The following is a 16,954-nucleotide window of genomic DNA, read 5'->3' on the forward strand; positions in this document are numbered from 1 at the left end:
AATTAATTATTTGGTTGCATAAAATACAGAATGCATTGTGTATCATAGGTCAATTGGATACAAAATGATTAAAATGCTAATTTGAATGCCCAAATATGGAGTTGTCTTATTCATCCAACATACACAAGATTTGCTTTAAACCTACAGTGTACACATATAAGCTGCTTACATTGTATAGTATAATAAAACATTTGCTATACTAATTATTCGCAATCAATAATAGTAGTTATACTGTACATAATTAATAAACTAGCCTCATTATGTGAATGAATTATGTATTAATAATACTATTATATCCAAAGGCAGATTGACAATGAAATATATTGCCAGATATTTTGGGCAACACTAGATAGTATTACTAACCATTCCTTAGTGCAAGTATATACAATAATTATATGTAATGTATCTTGTAATTTTTTTTATTAGGTGATCATTTAGAATAAAATGATCACCTATTGTTATTGTATGAAATCTTTATTGGTTTTCCGCAACGAAGTTGCAGGAAAACCTCTTGTGATTGTACGAAATCATCATCATCATCATCATCTTTTTTTAGTTATCCGCATTCAGCGGATAACTCCTTGTAACTGTCCTGTTTCATCATCTTTTTTTTTTTCTGTATTATTCTTCTTTCTTTCTGTCATTTTTGTGCAGAGCGTATCTCTAAAACTTGTAAAGTTAACATTTCATAACTTTGTCAACATGTGGGCATTCACTTGAAGTTGTGCTTTTTTATTTTTGAATGACGTCAGAGTTGCGCAACATGACTTACGCGCGTTTTAACGAATTTCGCGTATTTAACATAAATCGAAAACCATATAACATTTTAAATTGAAACTTAGTAAAAGTTTAATTTATATCTTGCGCTAACTGACTGTGAAAAAAAAATGGCATGTTTCACACAAAGTTACGCGCGCACGCGCGTTTAAAATTTTAAAATGCGAAAAAATAATTTCTAATCAACTTTCTACGCGTTTCATGTTATTTTAAGCATGTCAAAAATTACCACGCGCGCGCATTTTTTTACGCGCGCGGTGCGCACGTAGCGTTGATAACATACTTTTCCCGCATGATCTATGTTTTTCAAGCCTTTTACAGTACTTTTACCAACTTTTAAACAATTTCGACTTAAAATTACGTCATACGAGCACGTCGAATTGGATAATTTGCGCGCGTTTTTGATGAAAAAGTTCAAAAATTCGTCAAAATGATGCATTTTTTTAAACCATCGTAGCTTCTAAACTAAACGGTAAAAATTATTTTTATTACATATTCTGGAAGTTAATGAGTTGTAGATATCGGATCATGCATTAATATGGTTAACCGGACATTGTGACGTCATCGTATGGCCACGCAAATCTAAAAAATAGGATTTTTGTATCTTTCGTCATAGCTTATCACATTTAATAGAGCGCATCTCCACTTATTCGTTGTCCATTTTCACCCCGGTTTTGATATTTTCTAGGTCAATCAACTATCTTTTGCATGAGTAAAAAATATTTTAATTTTATGACGTCATCATGTCTAAAAATGTAAATAACTTGGGTCACTTATTTTCGTCTTTACGGTAAATTTCAATATGTTATAGCTCGTAAGAATAAAACGTGATAATCATGATTAAAACGTTTTATAGAAGCTATTGGATTGTAGATACGAATTCATGTAAACATTTTGCCAATCGGATGTTGTGACGTCATCATATGGCCAGTTGAATAAAAAAAGTCGTATTTTTATATTTTGCGTAATAGTTCATCACATTTAAAAGGGCGCGCATTTATATTTTACGTATTCAAATTTCTTCTACACGTTAACATGTTGTTGCTGAGAAAATGTACTTCCGAAATTGCTCTCTTAGGTTTTCATTTTGATACCGTCGCCATGTTAAAAATTGGAATAAATGAAGGGTCCCCTTAATTTCACCTATTCTACACTGTAGATTATACTGTATTTACTGAAACGGAATTTGGTATAGCCCAAATCATATATATTTCTACCTATTTCTATAATGTAGCAGGCCAAATTAGACTAAGTTCTGATTGGCTAATTTACTGTGCGTTTAATGTAACTACACGCTAAGGGTAAACAACTAATAACCAGAGGGACCTGGCACTCTTCGTTTTGATATAATACTATATGACACAAAATAATCTTTTTATGTGTGCAAAATTCCAATATATGACGTGCACGTACCGTTCGTTTGACGAGTTCAAATCCCGTAATTTCACCTATGGTACAATGTATGTAGTATTTACATTATATACTGTGTATCCTATGGCACAACATAGACAACGTTCAGCACAAGCAACATATTTTCTTCAGGTCATAATGTTCATGTTATCGTCATGTTTCATTTTGTGAAAAACTTGAATAAAAGCGACACATTTTTGGTACATAATGTTTTAAAATTTGTAATGCATTTTTACATGATAGAGGGCGGCAAACAATAATTTGCTCGTATCAGAGCCATTCACTTGTGTTAGAAATCTGCTAACCTATAACATGTTATAGGTTAGCAGATTTCTAAAGATATTTGTTTTATATTCCATTTTCCTGTTGGTTTGTCCGTTGATCGTCTATCCTATCTGTCCACGTCTTTTTCATCTTTGAATATTATGCCAAATCGACGATGTTTGTTAATAATTACAAGAAATCTTTAGATTAACTTCATCTCATTTATTGTCTACCATATTACGTCTGTGACGAATTGTATAATGGTATAACGTATTAACAGTTTAAAAGAGTATAAAAAAAAAGTAAAAAATCAAAGTAACTTCTTTTAGACCAAATGAACGAACAACGTTATCCACACAACCTTGTTTTCCAAAATCACTTCTTTTATCAACGCATTATTCTTCTTCGTTAATAATGTCCAACGACATTATTTGTTTGTCCACTTTTGTGACCAGACACGTTAATGGGAATAGGTCCAAAATGTTGCCTGCCACTTCTTTCAAGATGTCTTTCTTACAAAAGTACTCGGTTTCATCTTCACTGAGAAGAACATATCCTGATCTGCACAAGAAATATGTAATAATTACAAAACAATCTGTTATTTTTAGAAAATACAAAAGCAAAAAAAAAATTAATCAACATTATTTTCTTCCCGAAAATGAATCAATTTCATTTTCTTCTTTTATAATTTGTGTATGAAACTGTACAAATTCGTTACCATGTCCATATGTCCACTAAAATAAAAAAAGAGGGAAATTGTATAATAAATATTATGAAAATATATTTAAAGAAATCAATACTAGAAGAAATGTGTTAAATTATAAGAAATATATATATATATATATATATATATATATATATATATATATATATATATAATAGAATAACATGTGTTTAAAAAAAACCCAAAAAATACAAAACATTAGTATGTATGTTAACAAATACAAAATATGTGTTTTTTTTTTTAAATAAGAAATGTTCAAAAAATATGTTATATGTGTATATAATATATATGTGGAAGAACAGTAGTTTTCTACTGAACAGGCTCCCCAATATAAAGAATAAAGAAGAAATAGTTAAAATAAAAAAGAAAACAATTCAAACAGAAAATATGTGTATGATGATGATACAAAAAAAAGAAGATTTTTAAAAGATTATTTAAAAAATGTAATGTAAGTGAAAATATGTTTATGCTATAAAATATATGTAAATGCAAAAACAAATGTATGTTAACGAATACAAAATATGTATGTTACTGGATAACTAGAAAAAAAAGCATGTAATAGGAGAAGAATACAAGCATAGTAATAATACAGAAAGTTTTAAAAAATAAAACATGTTGATAAATTATATTATGAGTTAATATAAAAGTAAAAACAATACAAGCAGAAAAATTTGTATGATGAAACAGGAACAAGATTTTTAAGATTATTAAAAAAATTTAATATAAGTCAAAGTATGTTTATTCTATAAAATATAGGTAAATGGAATAACATTAGTAGAAATGTATGCTGAAAATAAATTATGTATTTAGTTGAAAAATAAATTATAGATTTAAAAAAAAAGGTAGAGTGTTAAGAGATAATGGAAAAGAAGAACTAAAAAAGAAAGCAAATATGCATGATTAAAAACAAATGTTAATAGGATAAATATACACGTTAATGGATAATAATGGATGTATTTTTTATATATATATGTATTTATGGAAATAAAAGTGGGATGAACTTTCACATGCAGTAATGTGATAACGTTAAAGTATACGTACTCATCTTCATCTACACCGATGATGGTCACTTTTACCTTACATTCTTCTACGAACTAAAATAAACACACTTCCTGGTTATTTCAATAATTAAAGAAATAGGTAAACAGGTCTTCATTTGCATTGAACAAATTGTGACCACCTAAATAACATATTTTCTGACTAAACATTCATTATAATGACAATGAAAATCATAAAAAACCAAACAAAAACCTTACCTCCACCGTGGTTATATCAGTTGATTGTACACTTTTCACGTTGTTGAACATGTTAACCTCAACGTTTTTAACTATAATTTGCTTTCCAACACTTTCTTCATCAACTTGTGATGCACATTCATTCCATAGTTTGCATTTAATGCTGTTGCTTCCTCCATCCGAAATTCGGAAATCCAGTCGTTTCCATTTGGCATCAATCCTCATAGGGTATACCTGCAACATTCAAAACAACATTTATTTCACAACATATCTCTTAATTAACAGAACATCAATTTCCATGTCTTGCATGAGCATTCAACATCACACGATATTAGTCGTTAAATGACATGTCAGTACATGACAGTACAACAATACAGTTGTACCATTACTCCTAAAGGTCGATTCACAACCTTCAATCTAACTGACATTCAACATTATATAATTCATTTTGCTTCTCTATTAACCCTTGTAATGTATTTACAATTCAATTACCTCTTCCACAACTCCGGATACGGACGTTTTCCTCTTAACAGGTGAATCCATCACCGCCGCAATCGTTTCAGTCGCCGGATTCAAGAAATGTTCAACAACTTCATCTTGTACATGAAATTCTGACGTCTTGAACACCTATGCGAAAACAAAATTTACATTAATTTAAACCATAAACTGATATATCATTAATGCTGTATACTCACAATTAATTAACAAATCATTTTTACAAATGATAACAAAAAAACAAAAAAACATAATATAAGGATAACCAACCCCAACTAAATTATTGCCCCAATTCAAATTTAAGTTGAACACATTCCACTTGATATTCACACGTCCAAACCAATAATACAGATTTACTTTAATACTATCATTTATCGCTAGAATTACCGGGAAACCCAACATGTGAACTGAATTTTAATTCGTCATTTCCACATATTACTTTACTATTACTCTTTGTTCCCTAATGTACTACAATTTGTTATACGTATATATATATATAGTGATTGTTACCATTTCCAAAATTTGGATATGAAAATTACGGGGTCCAGATAAACATTAAACAAATAAACGGCAATTATATACATCGTTCCCAAAATAAAATACTAAAACCCAAATGATTGTTCAGTAATAGCCTGACTAAAGCACCAACAACAATAATATATTTCTGGGCCGAAAATGTTATGAACAAAATAATTATAATTATTAGGCCTAGTTTAACATTAACCATATTTATCATCATAGAAGAATTTCATAATAAAATTTAATTCGCTTACCTTTGACTTTTCATACATATTTACGTAATTTTTACACGGCTTCTTTGTCACTCCATGCCCAGTTATAACTACAAAAGTCCCTTTAATCACTTTTTCCCGCAACTTGTCTGGCATTGATGTATCGTAAATGTCCTGGGATTTGTCAATACAGTAACAGTTATATCGCACGCCATGACGTACAGGCTCTGTCAGGACATATAGCGACAACGACATCTGTACAATTTACAAAAACATACAGTATTAACAACCTTACATTCGTTAATCATTAAAAAAATACTATCAAACAACACAATTATTTCCACTTGCTTTTTAAAAAGCATACGCCTAATATCACAATGACATTTGTTTTAAAACATCATCATATATAGATTCATTACTTTTTACTACAATAACATTGACAAAAACATTATTATTCCGACACAATTATACAAAACTAATCTCATATTACTACAACATTGATTGTTAATCTTCATTATAAAACGATACATCATTCATTAAAAAGCATATTAAATTATTCTAACCCAACTATCAGAAATAGAACAACCGGTACCTTTAATATATGACATCAGTCAAAATATTTCTCTACAACTAAGACTAAAGTGATACAGTACAGTATAAAAAACTACACTTACCTTGAAAAGATTCTTTAAAAAACAAGACCTTCCTTATCAAACCAACAAACGTCCAATAATGCCATCACCATCCAGTTTCTCTTCATGTTATCCGAGTTTCGGTGGGGTCAAATATATGACCTTTACTTGTTGTTGTTATCGAAAACACTTGTTACACGTATTTTCAATAACAACAACAAGTAGTAGTAGTAGTAATCTATGGAACTTGTTTACAAGCACCACGTCTAGGGAACTGCCCTGGACTGTCCTGGATAGGTTGTTTACTCGCATACTCTCCTTACTAACAGAAGGAGAGAGAAAAACAGAGTGGCATGTAACAGTGACTTGTTGATTTTCCCCCTATAACAGCAGACGTGTTGTTTAGAGAGATACAGAATATTGTTGACCTATGTATTATGTACCGGACTGGACTGTACTGGAACGGATCATTAACATATATATATAACATTTATTTCCCACAAAGACAGGCTGATATATTTTCCAGAAGTCCATTATCACTCGCCCTGATCTTATTACGATTACAAAGGTATTGACCAAAATCAAAGATGACACCGTCAAATCAAACGTAAGCCTACTAAATAATTTAACAGCATCCAAAACCCACAGCCACAGGGTTCAAGCACCCCCATCCCCAACCATTTTTTAAGCAAATAATATATATAAAAAGATAAAACCAGATAAAAATGTACAAACATCCATTTACGTTTATTTCTTTAAGCAATTCACTTCAACAGAATTTCGGGTCAGTCTAATTACCGAAAACAACCGAAAAATAACCGAAAACAACCGAAAACAACCACAAACAAACGAAAACAACCGAAAACAAACCGAACACAAACCGAAAACAAATTTGTATAAATATTTTATTTTAATGTCGCTAAAACCACGTAGAGAGAAAACCGCGTGCGCAAAACCCAAGGAAAACATTACGAATTAGTAGTGTGCACAAAATACAACTCAAGATCGTACAAATTCAATGATATACACCTTAGACTACATTTACTTACATAAACTATAAACACATTTCGTTTTTAGCCTTTAGATTTTTAAAAGCATGATTTTACCTAACATTGCGTTTTTGTCAGGCTAAGTTAATTCTGAAGTGATTAAGGATAAAAACGTTATTTTATAACTCGACTACGGTAATTTAACTGAATAGTATTGTGAATTCTTTATCGTGAGCTTGTTTTAAGTATACTTTATAGTTCCTAATATTATCAATATCCTTAAAATGTAATTTTTGTATTATTATCTTTGAAAATCTATAATTAACTCATGAAGGTATATTATATTGATACCTCCATGAATAAATTGATCATGATTAACCATAATTAATTTAATTTCTATTGACTATGGGTTAACGTATTTCATAATTAATGTGAGTAAATGCGTTGGTTTCTGGGTCAAAAGACAAAAATCTAAATATTTTTATAGATTCTGTAAGTAAATGCGATGTTATCATTGATTGATTGTACGATTTTTAGTTGTATTTTGTGCACACCACCATTTCGTAGGGTCTTCCTTGGCTTTTGCGCTCTGTCATGATCTTAGCTCTAGAAACACCCATCAGTAGAGGGCGACATTAAATTACACAAATTACAAAAGTTAAAAAAAGACAATAGAATATTAAAAAGCGTTCAGTAAAAAAGTAAGCAGCAGAATAAAATTATGAACATTAAGAATAAAACAGTTAAGTTGATTTCGACCAGGATAGCCCAAAAAAACCAATTACCTAGGTTTATTTCCGTTGGGGTCCTGTAGTATTGTATTGCACACATACGCACACATATGTTTATATAGGTCCCTATATGTGTATTATGTATTATGTATATATTTATATTTATTTCTATCTTTTTACACATCTATATACTAATTAAAATGTTTAAAAACCTTAAAAAAATAATTTTGATTCAATGTTAATAAATGAGTAAATAATTATACAATAATTGTATTACACACAAACATTAAAAAGGTGAATGAATGAACAATCTGATTACTGTAACTATTATTAGTGATAATCTAATGTTAAATGATATTGAATAAAGGTGATGCATGCCACAAGAAGAAAAACACAAATGATGAGGCTACTCCTGCTTCAAATGCGCTTCTTTGAAATTATCTGTAATCTATGTAAAATTCTCGTATATTATATATAGCCTACATTCATTTTACTGGGTATTTATTTATAAAAAATAATTTGTCTTGTTTTTTTGTTTTTAGCTTCAAGTTCTTTTAAAAATTGTGTTTTATTTATCCAGTTCTACAGTTTTTAAAGTTCGTTGTTATGAATTTCTTTTATTGAAATTTTTTTGCCATATTTTTTCAAGCCCTTTTCCATAAAAGTAATACTAAAATATTACATAATAACAACATATCTAAGTATATATACAGATTATAATAACAATTTAATTTGAATGGCCTCATGGTAACTATAATAAATTGGAATCACTTCTGCCTGTATTGAATCAAGACCTTTGCTATAAACATGGTCAATCAACGTATTATTTTCAGTAGTAGAACTTGTAACATGTTGTTGATAACCATTCTGTGTCATTATATCATTCACTTTGGAAGGTTGTTTGAACAGATTTTCATTAAAGTCACCCATTATGATACATTTTGTACTTACTTTATGCAACTTTTTTAATACTTTCCTCAAAATTTGACAAAATTGTTTAATATCATAGCTCGGAGGTCTATAAATTACTGACACAGCAACTGAAATTGGACATGTTATTAAAAAGGAAATTACCTCTATATCGTCAATACCTATGTCTAACCTGCTTGTAAATTTGTTCTTGGTATAGACTGCAACTCCACCATGAGCCTGATTTTTTAATTTTAGAGTAAAATCATTTCTATTAGAATATGAGTCGTATCTTGCTTGGTGATACAATTTATACGGCTCTATACTTAAGTAAAAAAAATCATCATCCTTATTTAGCCATGTTTCAGTTAGACATATGATAGTAGAATTCATAAACAAATCATTGCACTGAAGATCAGCAAAATGTTGTTTAAGCCCTTGAATGTTATGTAACATTATTGAATAGTCAGAACCCGAATTAGTAACTTCTTTATCACATTGTATGTATGAATTCATCTTGTTTAAATATTCCTTAATATTTGGATCACAATAAATCAACTTGGAATTAACATGTTCAATGGTAAGTCCAGATATTGAGGTAACACGACTAAGTGCTACATATGCTTGTCCAGGCGCAAATGTATTTTTAAGGCAAACTAGTGCTTTATTCATTGTCATTCCTTGTACTTTATGAACTGTGCATGCATATGCTAATTTGAGGGGGAATTGCTTTCGGCTATATTTTTTTCCAATAGATTCTTGAAACATTTCAATTGCCTGAATACCAATGTCATTGTTATCAAATTTCACTTTAATTGATATTGGTTTAGCGTTTTGACTGGGCTTAATTATTTCTTCCACATGTCCCATACATCCATTTGTTAAGCCTTTTTTAACATCTACATTTTTAATCAACATCACTCTGGCATTAAGTGCAATCCACAGATAATTTAATAAATTAGTTTGACATGATTTCCGAGGTTTATCACAATGTTTGTCTTGTTTCTTGCTGTTTACTACAGTATCTTCTGCTTCAATGCATATAATATCTAAACATGTTTTATGCAACATTTTTTTATTCCATTCATTAACCTGCTTATTACATGGGTATATATGAACAGCATCGTCACATTGTTCACCTGTTTCACATGATTTTAAGATTGATAAATCTTTGTCAGGCAAACAATCATTTCTTTCTTTTGTGCGCAATTTGTTTAACAATACAGCAAATTCTTTATCTTCTTTTTGCCTCATGATTTCATCTAACTGCACTTTTTTAAAGTTATCTACCCATAATGAGTTTTCCAATGTGTTTTTATACAAAGAAGTGCCCCTTACAGGCGGTAACTGATAAAAATCACCAACAGCAATTATTGAAATATTACCAAATGCACTATCATTACGTACTTGCTTTATTTGCCGCAATCGTCCGTGGATGTACCAAAGTAACTTTTGATTTACCATTGATATTTCATCTATAATAACAATTTGCAATTGACCTAACTGATTACGAAGTGCACTTATTTTTTCTTCTCCAAGTGGTTGATATGGAAGTGAAATATGAATAGGAATAGACAAAGCACTATGAATGGTATGACCTTTAATATTATATGCTGCAATCCCCGTAGGAGCTAGTTTCAATATTGACATATCATCCGGATTTTCTAACATTTTTCCGAGAATACGTGTTGCTTCATTATAAATACAATTAACCAAATGGCTTTTTCCAGTGCCAGCGCCTCCAGTTATAAAAGTGTAAAACGATTCAGGTTGTTTGCCATTAACTTTATCTAAGCACCATTGCCTTGTCTTATAAAATATTTGTTTTTGTTGTTCATTTAAAGATCGAATCATTTTGTTCAGTACCGGTCTTGAAATACTAGATGAGTTACACTCTATTGTAGATGTTTCATTTTTTTTTAGACCAAAATCTGGAACAAAAAATTCATTTTCTTCATCATCAACGTCTACATTTGGCTTTGGATTCTCTAATCTTTCCTTTTCACTTTCCGGACATAATAGACCCCATGCATCTTCTTGTGGTCCAAATTTTGCTAAAACCCCTTCTGCATGTTTAATAGCATCTGCAGTTTTGTCATACTTTTCCATGTTTTTATCAACTATAACATTTACTTTTTCTAATTTACTGCCACATAATTTGACAGATCCTACCTCATAAAATTCTTGATACGTTTGAAATTTCGATGGTTTTAACTGTTTATCTGTTCGAAATGGCAGAAATAACTGCAATATACTCATAAAATATTTTTCAGATGCTGTATTCATTGGAAATCGAGGGTACCTTATTATAGCATTGTCAGTCCGTGTTCTTTTTTGAATAAATCCTAATTGTTTTTGTAATTGGAATACGTTCTTTCTTTGCACGTTTCCTTTCATTTCTGATGTACTTAACATTCTATAATAAGAGCAAAATGTTGCAAGACACATTGTATTAAATTCAGAACTATTTGGTCGAGCTTTGTATTTGTCGAGCTTATTTGGCAACCATGCACTTTGATTATCATCCACTTTGTTTTTAATTACGCTTAGTGGTAAACTCATTCTTACAGGATTAGGTCCTACTGGGATAAATTCAACTTTCCTTGAACATTCTTTCAATCTCAAGCCACAAACACGATAAACACTTTCTTGCGCAGATACTTCTCGATTGTTCATGTACACATGACCAAGTTTACTCAAGCTTTGTCTGGCATTTTCATTTCCTTCTTTCACTTCTGATGCTGCATGAGATAAAAGTAAGCCCATTTCCCGTTCAGATTTCGACATATATCCTATAACATACGTAACACATGCATATACACTGGTAATGTACTGAATATCCATATTAGCATTCCATGCTCTAAGTAAAGAAGGATTGTATTGATTTACCCACACATCTTGGGGGTTTCTCTTTAAAACAATCTTTTCTTCAGTAGTTATACAATTATTAGCATCCTCATATGCACTCTGAGTAATATTTAAACTTTGAAAAAGTTCCTTGGCGCTTTGATACGTTTCTTCATTTGTCAAAGCATTTTTTACCGAGGTTAATAATTCTTGCGCTTGTTTATTTGCATCACCATCATCATTATCATCATCATTGTTTGTATCCACAATTGTAGGTCTCATAACAAATGTTCTTTCAGAAGGCTGTCTCGGGAAGTTAAATCTGCAATTTGTTCCCTTTTTTTTACACGATTTCGAATGACGTTTACTGTGAATCTGCACACTGGTAACAATTTCATTCATTTCAGAATCCACAAATTGACGTGGCACAGAACAAGAAATATATTTGTCAATAAATTCAATAACTTTTTTATCTTCATCTTCATTAAAAACAGGAGCATTTTCGACCCATACCAACATATGAACATGTGGACTTCCTCTCATTTGAAATTCAATTCTGTAAAAATAATCTGTGACTTTACCAATAGGATGTGCTTCAGACAAAATAACTTTTTTCAAAAAAGTATGAAAGCGTTTGTCAAACATTCTGGCAACAGTCACTGGATTTGATTTTAGCAAATTACATTTGTCTGCCCATTCCAATTCATCAATGTTTCTTTTATCACCTGTTTGACTCAACAATGTCGTCATTATTTCTTTCCAACGTAAGTCAGCACTTGAGAATGAAAGAAAAAATGTTGGTTTTCCAATCTGTCTAACCATTGCTAATACATCTTTTTGTGTTGCTTGCCAGTAAGGTGGAGTTCCACGTATTTGTTTTAGAAATTTATAACCTTTATCAGATTTTAAAATCTCCTCAATTTTGTTTATGTTTTTTAAATCAGATACAGTTACTTTACTAAAATCATCCTTTTTACTTGACCCTTTTCGCAACGCTATGGAAATACTTGATAAAATTTGTTGAAGTTCATATATAGATTGGGCATAAAATATAAATTCTGTATTTTTTGCAAACCTATTATCTACATGCATTAATCTATTGTGTAAATATCGTCCAAGTGTTATCTTAACATCTCTTGTATCATGGAATGTTGGTTGACCTGTTGGAAATAGTGCTGGAAAAGATTTTGCTTCATTGTTTTCATTACTTAATAATGCAATAGGGCTATTATTTTCACATGGTGCACAACAAATTATATCACGAAAATATTCATCAACTAAATTTTGTCGCCTGTCAACAGGTTGTAGACTTGTATCAAACGCAACACCACATAATCGATCTTCTTCATCTTCTTCATTGTTTTCTACACATGTTTGTTGATTAGTAGTTGTACTTTCAATGTTTTCTCTAGACAAATAATTGTGCCAATTTTGATCAATTGCTACGTCAAAATACCATTTGTTATGATCTTGTAAATATTCAAGTGCTTCAATAACATTGGCTGTGTTAACAAATTTATATTTATAATAACCTTTGTACGACAATTTTCGCTTCAATTTTACGGATATTAACTGATCATCAGCCTCTGGTCTAGGCAGAATTTTTACAGTTTCAATAGTATTTGATGGTACGCATACAACTGGTCCATGTATTCCATGCTGTCCACCTTTAGGTAAATTCATTAATTTCATAAAAGGAATATTTAATCCAATCAGATGTTGCTCTAAATTATTTAAACATTTTAGCTCAGGAGGAATATCTTGTAGTTCTAAATTGTTTGAATTGGATTCTGCAGGGACTTTTCCTTTCAGCAATTTCTTGTGACATGTAAAACAAATCCATAATTTGCTTCTTGGTGAATTGGCAAATTGACAAGGATTATTACATTCATTGTTGCAGATATGTAAATATTTTTCATTTATACATGTCCTATACTCGTACTTAGCTTTCGTGCATTTGACAACTTGATTTTTGAATAACATTTTAAAGCATACGCAACAAACATATTCAGGACCATGAGATGTTGATTCTCTGAAGTTTTGCAAAACAAATTCAAAATTACGCTTTTCTCTCATCCACATTTTACGATATCTCATGTTTTTTTGTACAACATTTTTTCGGAAAAGTGAATCACCATGATATTTTTCGGTAAATCTTTGATTACAATTTTTTTTAAATTTTGGATCCCCGTGATATTTGTCGTTAAACTTTTTCTTACAGCTTTGACGAAATGTTGTGTTGCTATGATACTTTCCAGTAAACCTTTGCTTACAACTTTGACGAAATTTTAAATCAATACGATATTTCTCTCCTAATTTCCGCCTTACGTTTTGTCTGAATGTTGAATTATTGCGATACTTTGCTGCTAGTTTTTGACTCAGGTTTTGTCTGAATGTTGAATTATTGCGATACTTTGCTGCTAGTTTTTGACTCAGGTTTTGTCTAAATTGTAAATTATTCCTATACTTTTGTGCCATATTTTGTTTATTGTTTTGTTTAAAGTTTTGTCTAAATATTAAATCAGCATAATATCTATTTTTTCTTTTCTCTTTTAAATTTTGCCTAAACCTTTCATTAAATCTATAATTTTGCACACTTTTAGCTTTTTTAGTTGTTCGATAATCCAAATTAATGTTGTAATTTTGCTTCATCTTACTTCGTACTTTGAGATTATAATTGGGTTCACACCTGTACGCCTTCTGTTGTCTTTCTCGATTTTCCTTTCTTTTAGAAAATTTATAATTTTCATCAGCATATTTTATTTTCTTTGCCTCTTTAACTTTAAGTTTCTTTTCTTCTCTGTATACAGAATCATTTTGATATTTCTTTCGTTGTATTTCCGCTTTATTATGTTTCTCTACATTCGTCGTACTGTCATTTGAACGTTTTATCCTCATTCGCCATTTGTTTTCAAGTCGTTTATTTCTTTCAGTCGTTGTTTTATTATCTCTTATTGTCTTTATTTTGTTTGAACAACTTCCTTCAACATTTTTACTCCGTTTCTGTTTGGGTCCTTTATCATCTTCAAGTATTTCATGACTTATTTCTTTTCTTTTTCGTGTATTGTTATGTTTTGTCAAATTATTTTTCATAACACTAGGGTCTACACTTATTTCTGAGGAGCTATCCACATCATCACTATCCACAATTGTTATTGTTTCCGGAACATAATTTAAATTGACATCAACAGACTCCACTACATTGAAATGCACATTTCTGGTGTACAGAATATACATACCGTTGTCAGTTGTAACCTCATTAATTTTTCCAGGGTTTTTTGCAGAAAACATTTGCCAAGTCAAAAGCTGATCATTGAATGAATAAATATCTGTATTAAGCAAGTTTGCCATTGCACTTATTTCAGTATTCGAAGCCCATGTTCCATTATCCATTACTCTCTTTTTAATCACATATTCCATAACTGTTCTATATTCAACACTTAATGTACTACTAAACAAGTCATCAGTTTCCAATAAATGATTACCAATTGCTTTTCTTAAAATTAAATGATTATCTTCAGTCCCAGAAATAATGTATGAAATTGCACGATAAAAACAATTACCATCACCCGTAATATTCCTAATTTGACAAGGATGTCCAATATGACTTGTTCGATTAATACCACAATTTCTACCGGTATGTTCACAATTAATGCCAACTTTATGACACATACTTTTCCTTTGTGCTTCTAAGATTGGGACAAATTTAAAATTCTTGTCAGGTCTCTCTCCATACTGAACATTAACAATTTCAATTTCGTCATCAGTTTGACATCCATTACTTGTTGAAACATCATCTTTTGTATTACTATGTTTGTTGTCTTTAATTGTAGAATCAATATTGTTGTCAGGTAATGTTTTGCTACATTTAAACTGGGAAGATGTACCAGGTGCATCAACATCGCAATTTTCAGAGTTGTTTTGTTCACAATTATCATCTAATGTGACAGAAGAAGAGGAACATAAAAACATAGATTCATTTTGAACATTTACACCAGTCAGTTCAAACTCTGTTTCATGTAAATTACAATTCATTGATCTTGCTAACTTTAAACAATAACTGTATACACCTTGACAAGATGTACTATAAAGTAAAATGCTCTTTCCATGTTCACTAACACAACCAACACGATCTCTTGCATGTGGATCAAATATAAGGAAACCATTTACACGTTTAATAATAGCAAATGTACTTCTGTTAAAATTCATGAAACACGCATCATGTTGATGTAATTCTTGTTCAAGAGCTTGATTTAATGACAAGGCTCCATATTCAGCCATCATTTCAAGATTCCCATCTATTATGCCAAACACTGATTCTTTGGGAGATATTACAAATGTGCTATCTAACATATCCAATTTTTTCGGCAGTTCAGAAATCATCAGAAGATCCTCATTCATAGTGGAATCTTTTTGGATATAATAGTACAACTCATTTCCAAGTGTCAATATTGTGTCAAGATCATTTTTATAAAATTGATTTCCATTCCTCTTTGTTGAATAAACAATAGCTACAAGACTATTTGCAACACACTGTTTACCACGTGCATAGCCAAATCTAGAATGCCCTTGATTGAAACTACCCTGTGCTATAGTTACATTATTATCATAACTATATTTTTGAAATTCATTTCTAAGTGGTGTATTGTGCCTTATTGTTGAATTGGATGATTTTGAATATGTATTTTGTGGGGAAACTTTAATATCCATATCAATATCATATTGGTCGAATTCAGTGTCAGATTTAGTATTTGACTTTATTTTTTCAGTGGATGCTTTTTTCGATCCGTCATCAATTACCAATACTTCTTCTAATACTTCATTTTTCTCAAATTCACAACTTCCACGTGTTTGATTTTTATGATCTGTAACATCAAATTCACTATCATATGTTATACTAGTATCATTCATTTTGCTGATATTTAGTGATTTCACATCGTCTGTTACTGTGTTACCATTGTCTTCAGTACATTGCAATTTACAATTCTCATAATTTTCAATTTCTGATTTTTCATTTTTACCCATGTTTTCAATATTAATATTTTCACCACTCTTTTTCATTTTATCGTAATCATTTTTGCCACGATCTAAATTAAAATCCGCATTATCTTGTGATTCTTTGTTATCAGACTTTTTTCTTTTGGCAAAACGACCCTTGCTGTTTCGATAAAGTTTCGAATTAGAACCACCACCTGAGAGTTGTTGTATTC

At 30.5% G+C, this 16,954-nt stretch overlaps 2 protein-coding genes across 4 annotated transcripts in view; one reads left to right on the forward strand and one right to left on the reverse strand.

Annotated features, from left to right (window-relative positions):
- Positions 1-16,954, forward strand: part of LOC144850407 (membrane-bound transcription factor site-1 protease-like) — a 41,555-nt gene that overhangs the window by 3,958 nt on the left and 20,643 nt on the right. The window lies entirely within an intron of this gene.
- Positions 2,847-16,308, reverse strand: LOC144850425 (uncharacterized). Its single transcript, XM_078707701.1, has 6 exons — positions 9,063-16,308; positions 5,679-5,891; positions 4,903-5,037; positions 4,432-4,644; positions 4,217-4,269; positions 2,847-3,012 (listed from the first exon to the last, which is right to left on the reverse strand). Exons 1-6 carry the CDS (start codon positions 16,143-16,145, stop codon positions 2,847-2,849), a joined length of 7,863 nt encoding a protein of 2,620 aa, XP_078563827.1. The 5' UTR covers positions 16,146-16,308.

The sequence above is a fragment of the Antedon bifida genome, chromosome 8 (genome assembly GCF_963402885.1).
Source record: "Antedon bifida chromosome 8, ecAntBifi1.1, whole genome shotgun sequence".
In the NCBI taxonomy this organism is placed as follows: Eukaryota; Metazoa; Echinodermata; class Crinoidea; order Comatulida; family Antedonidae; genus Antedon; species Antedon bifida.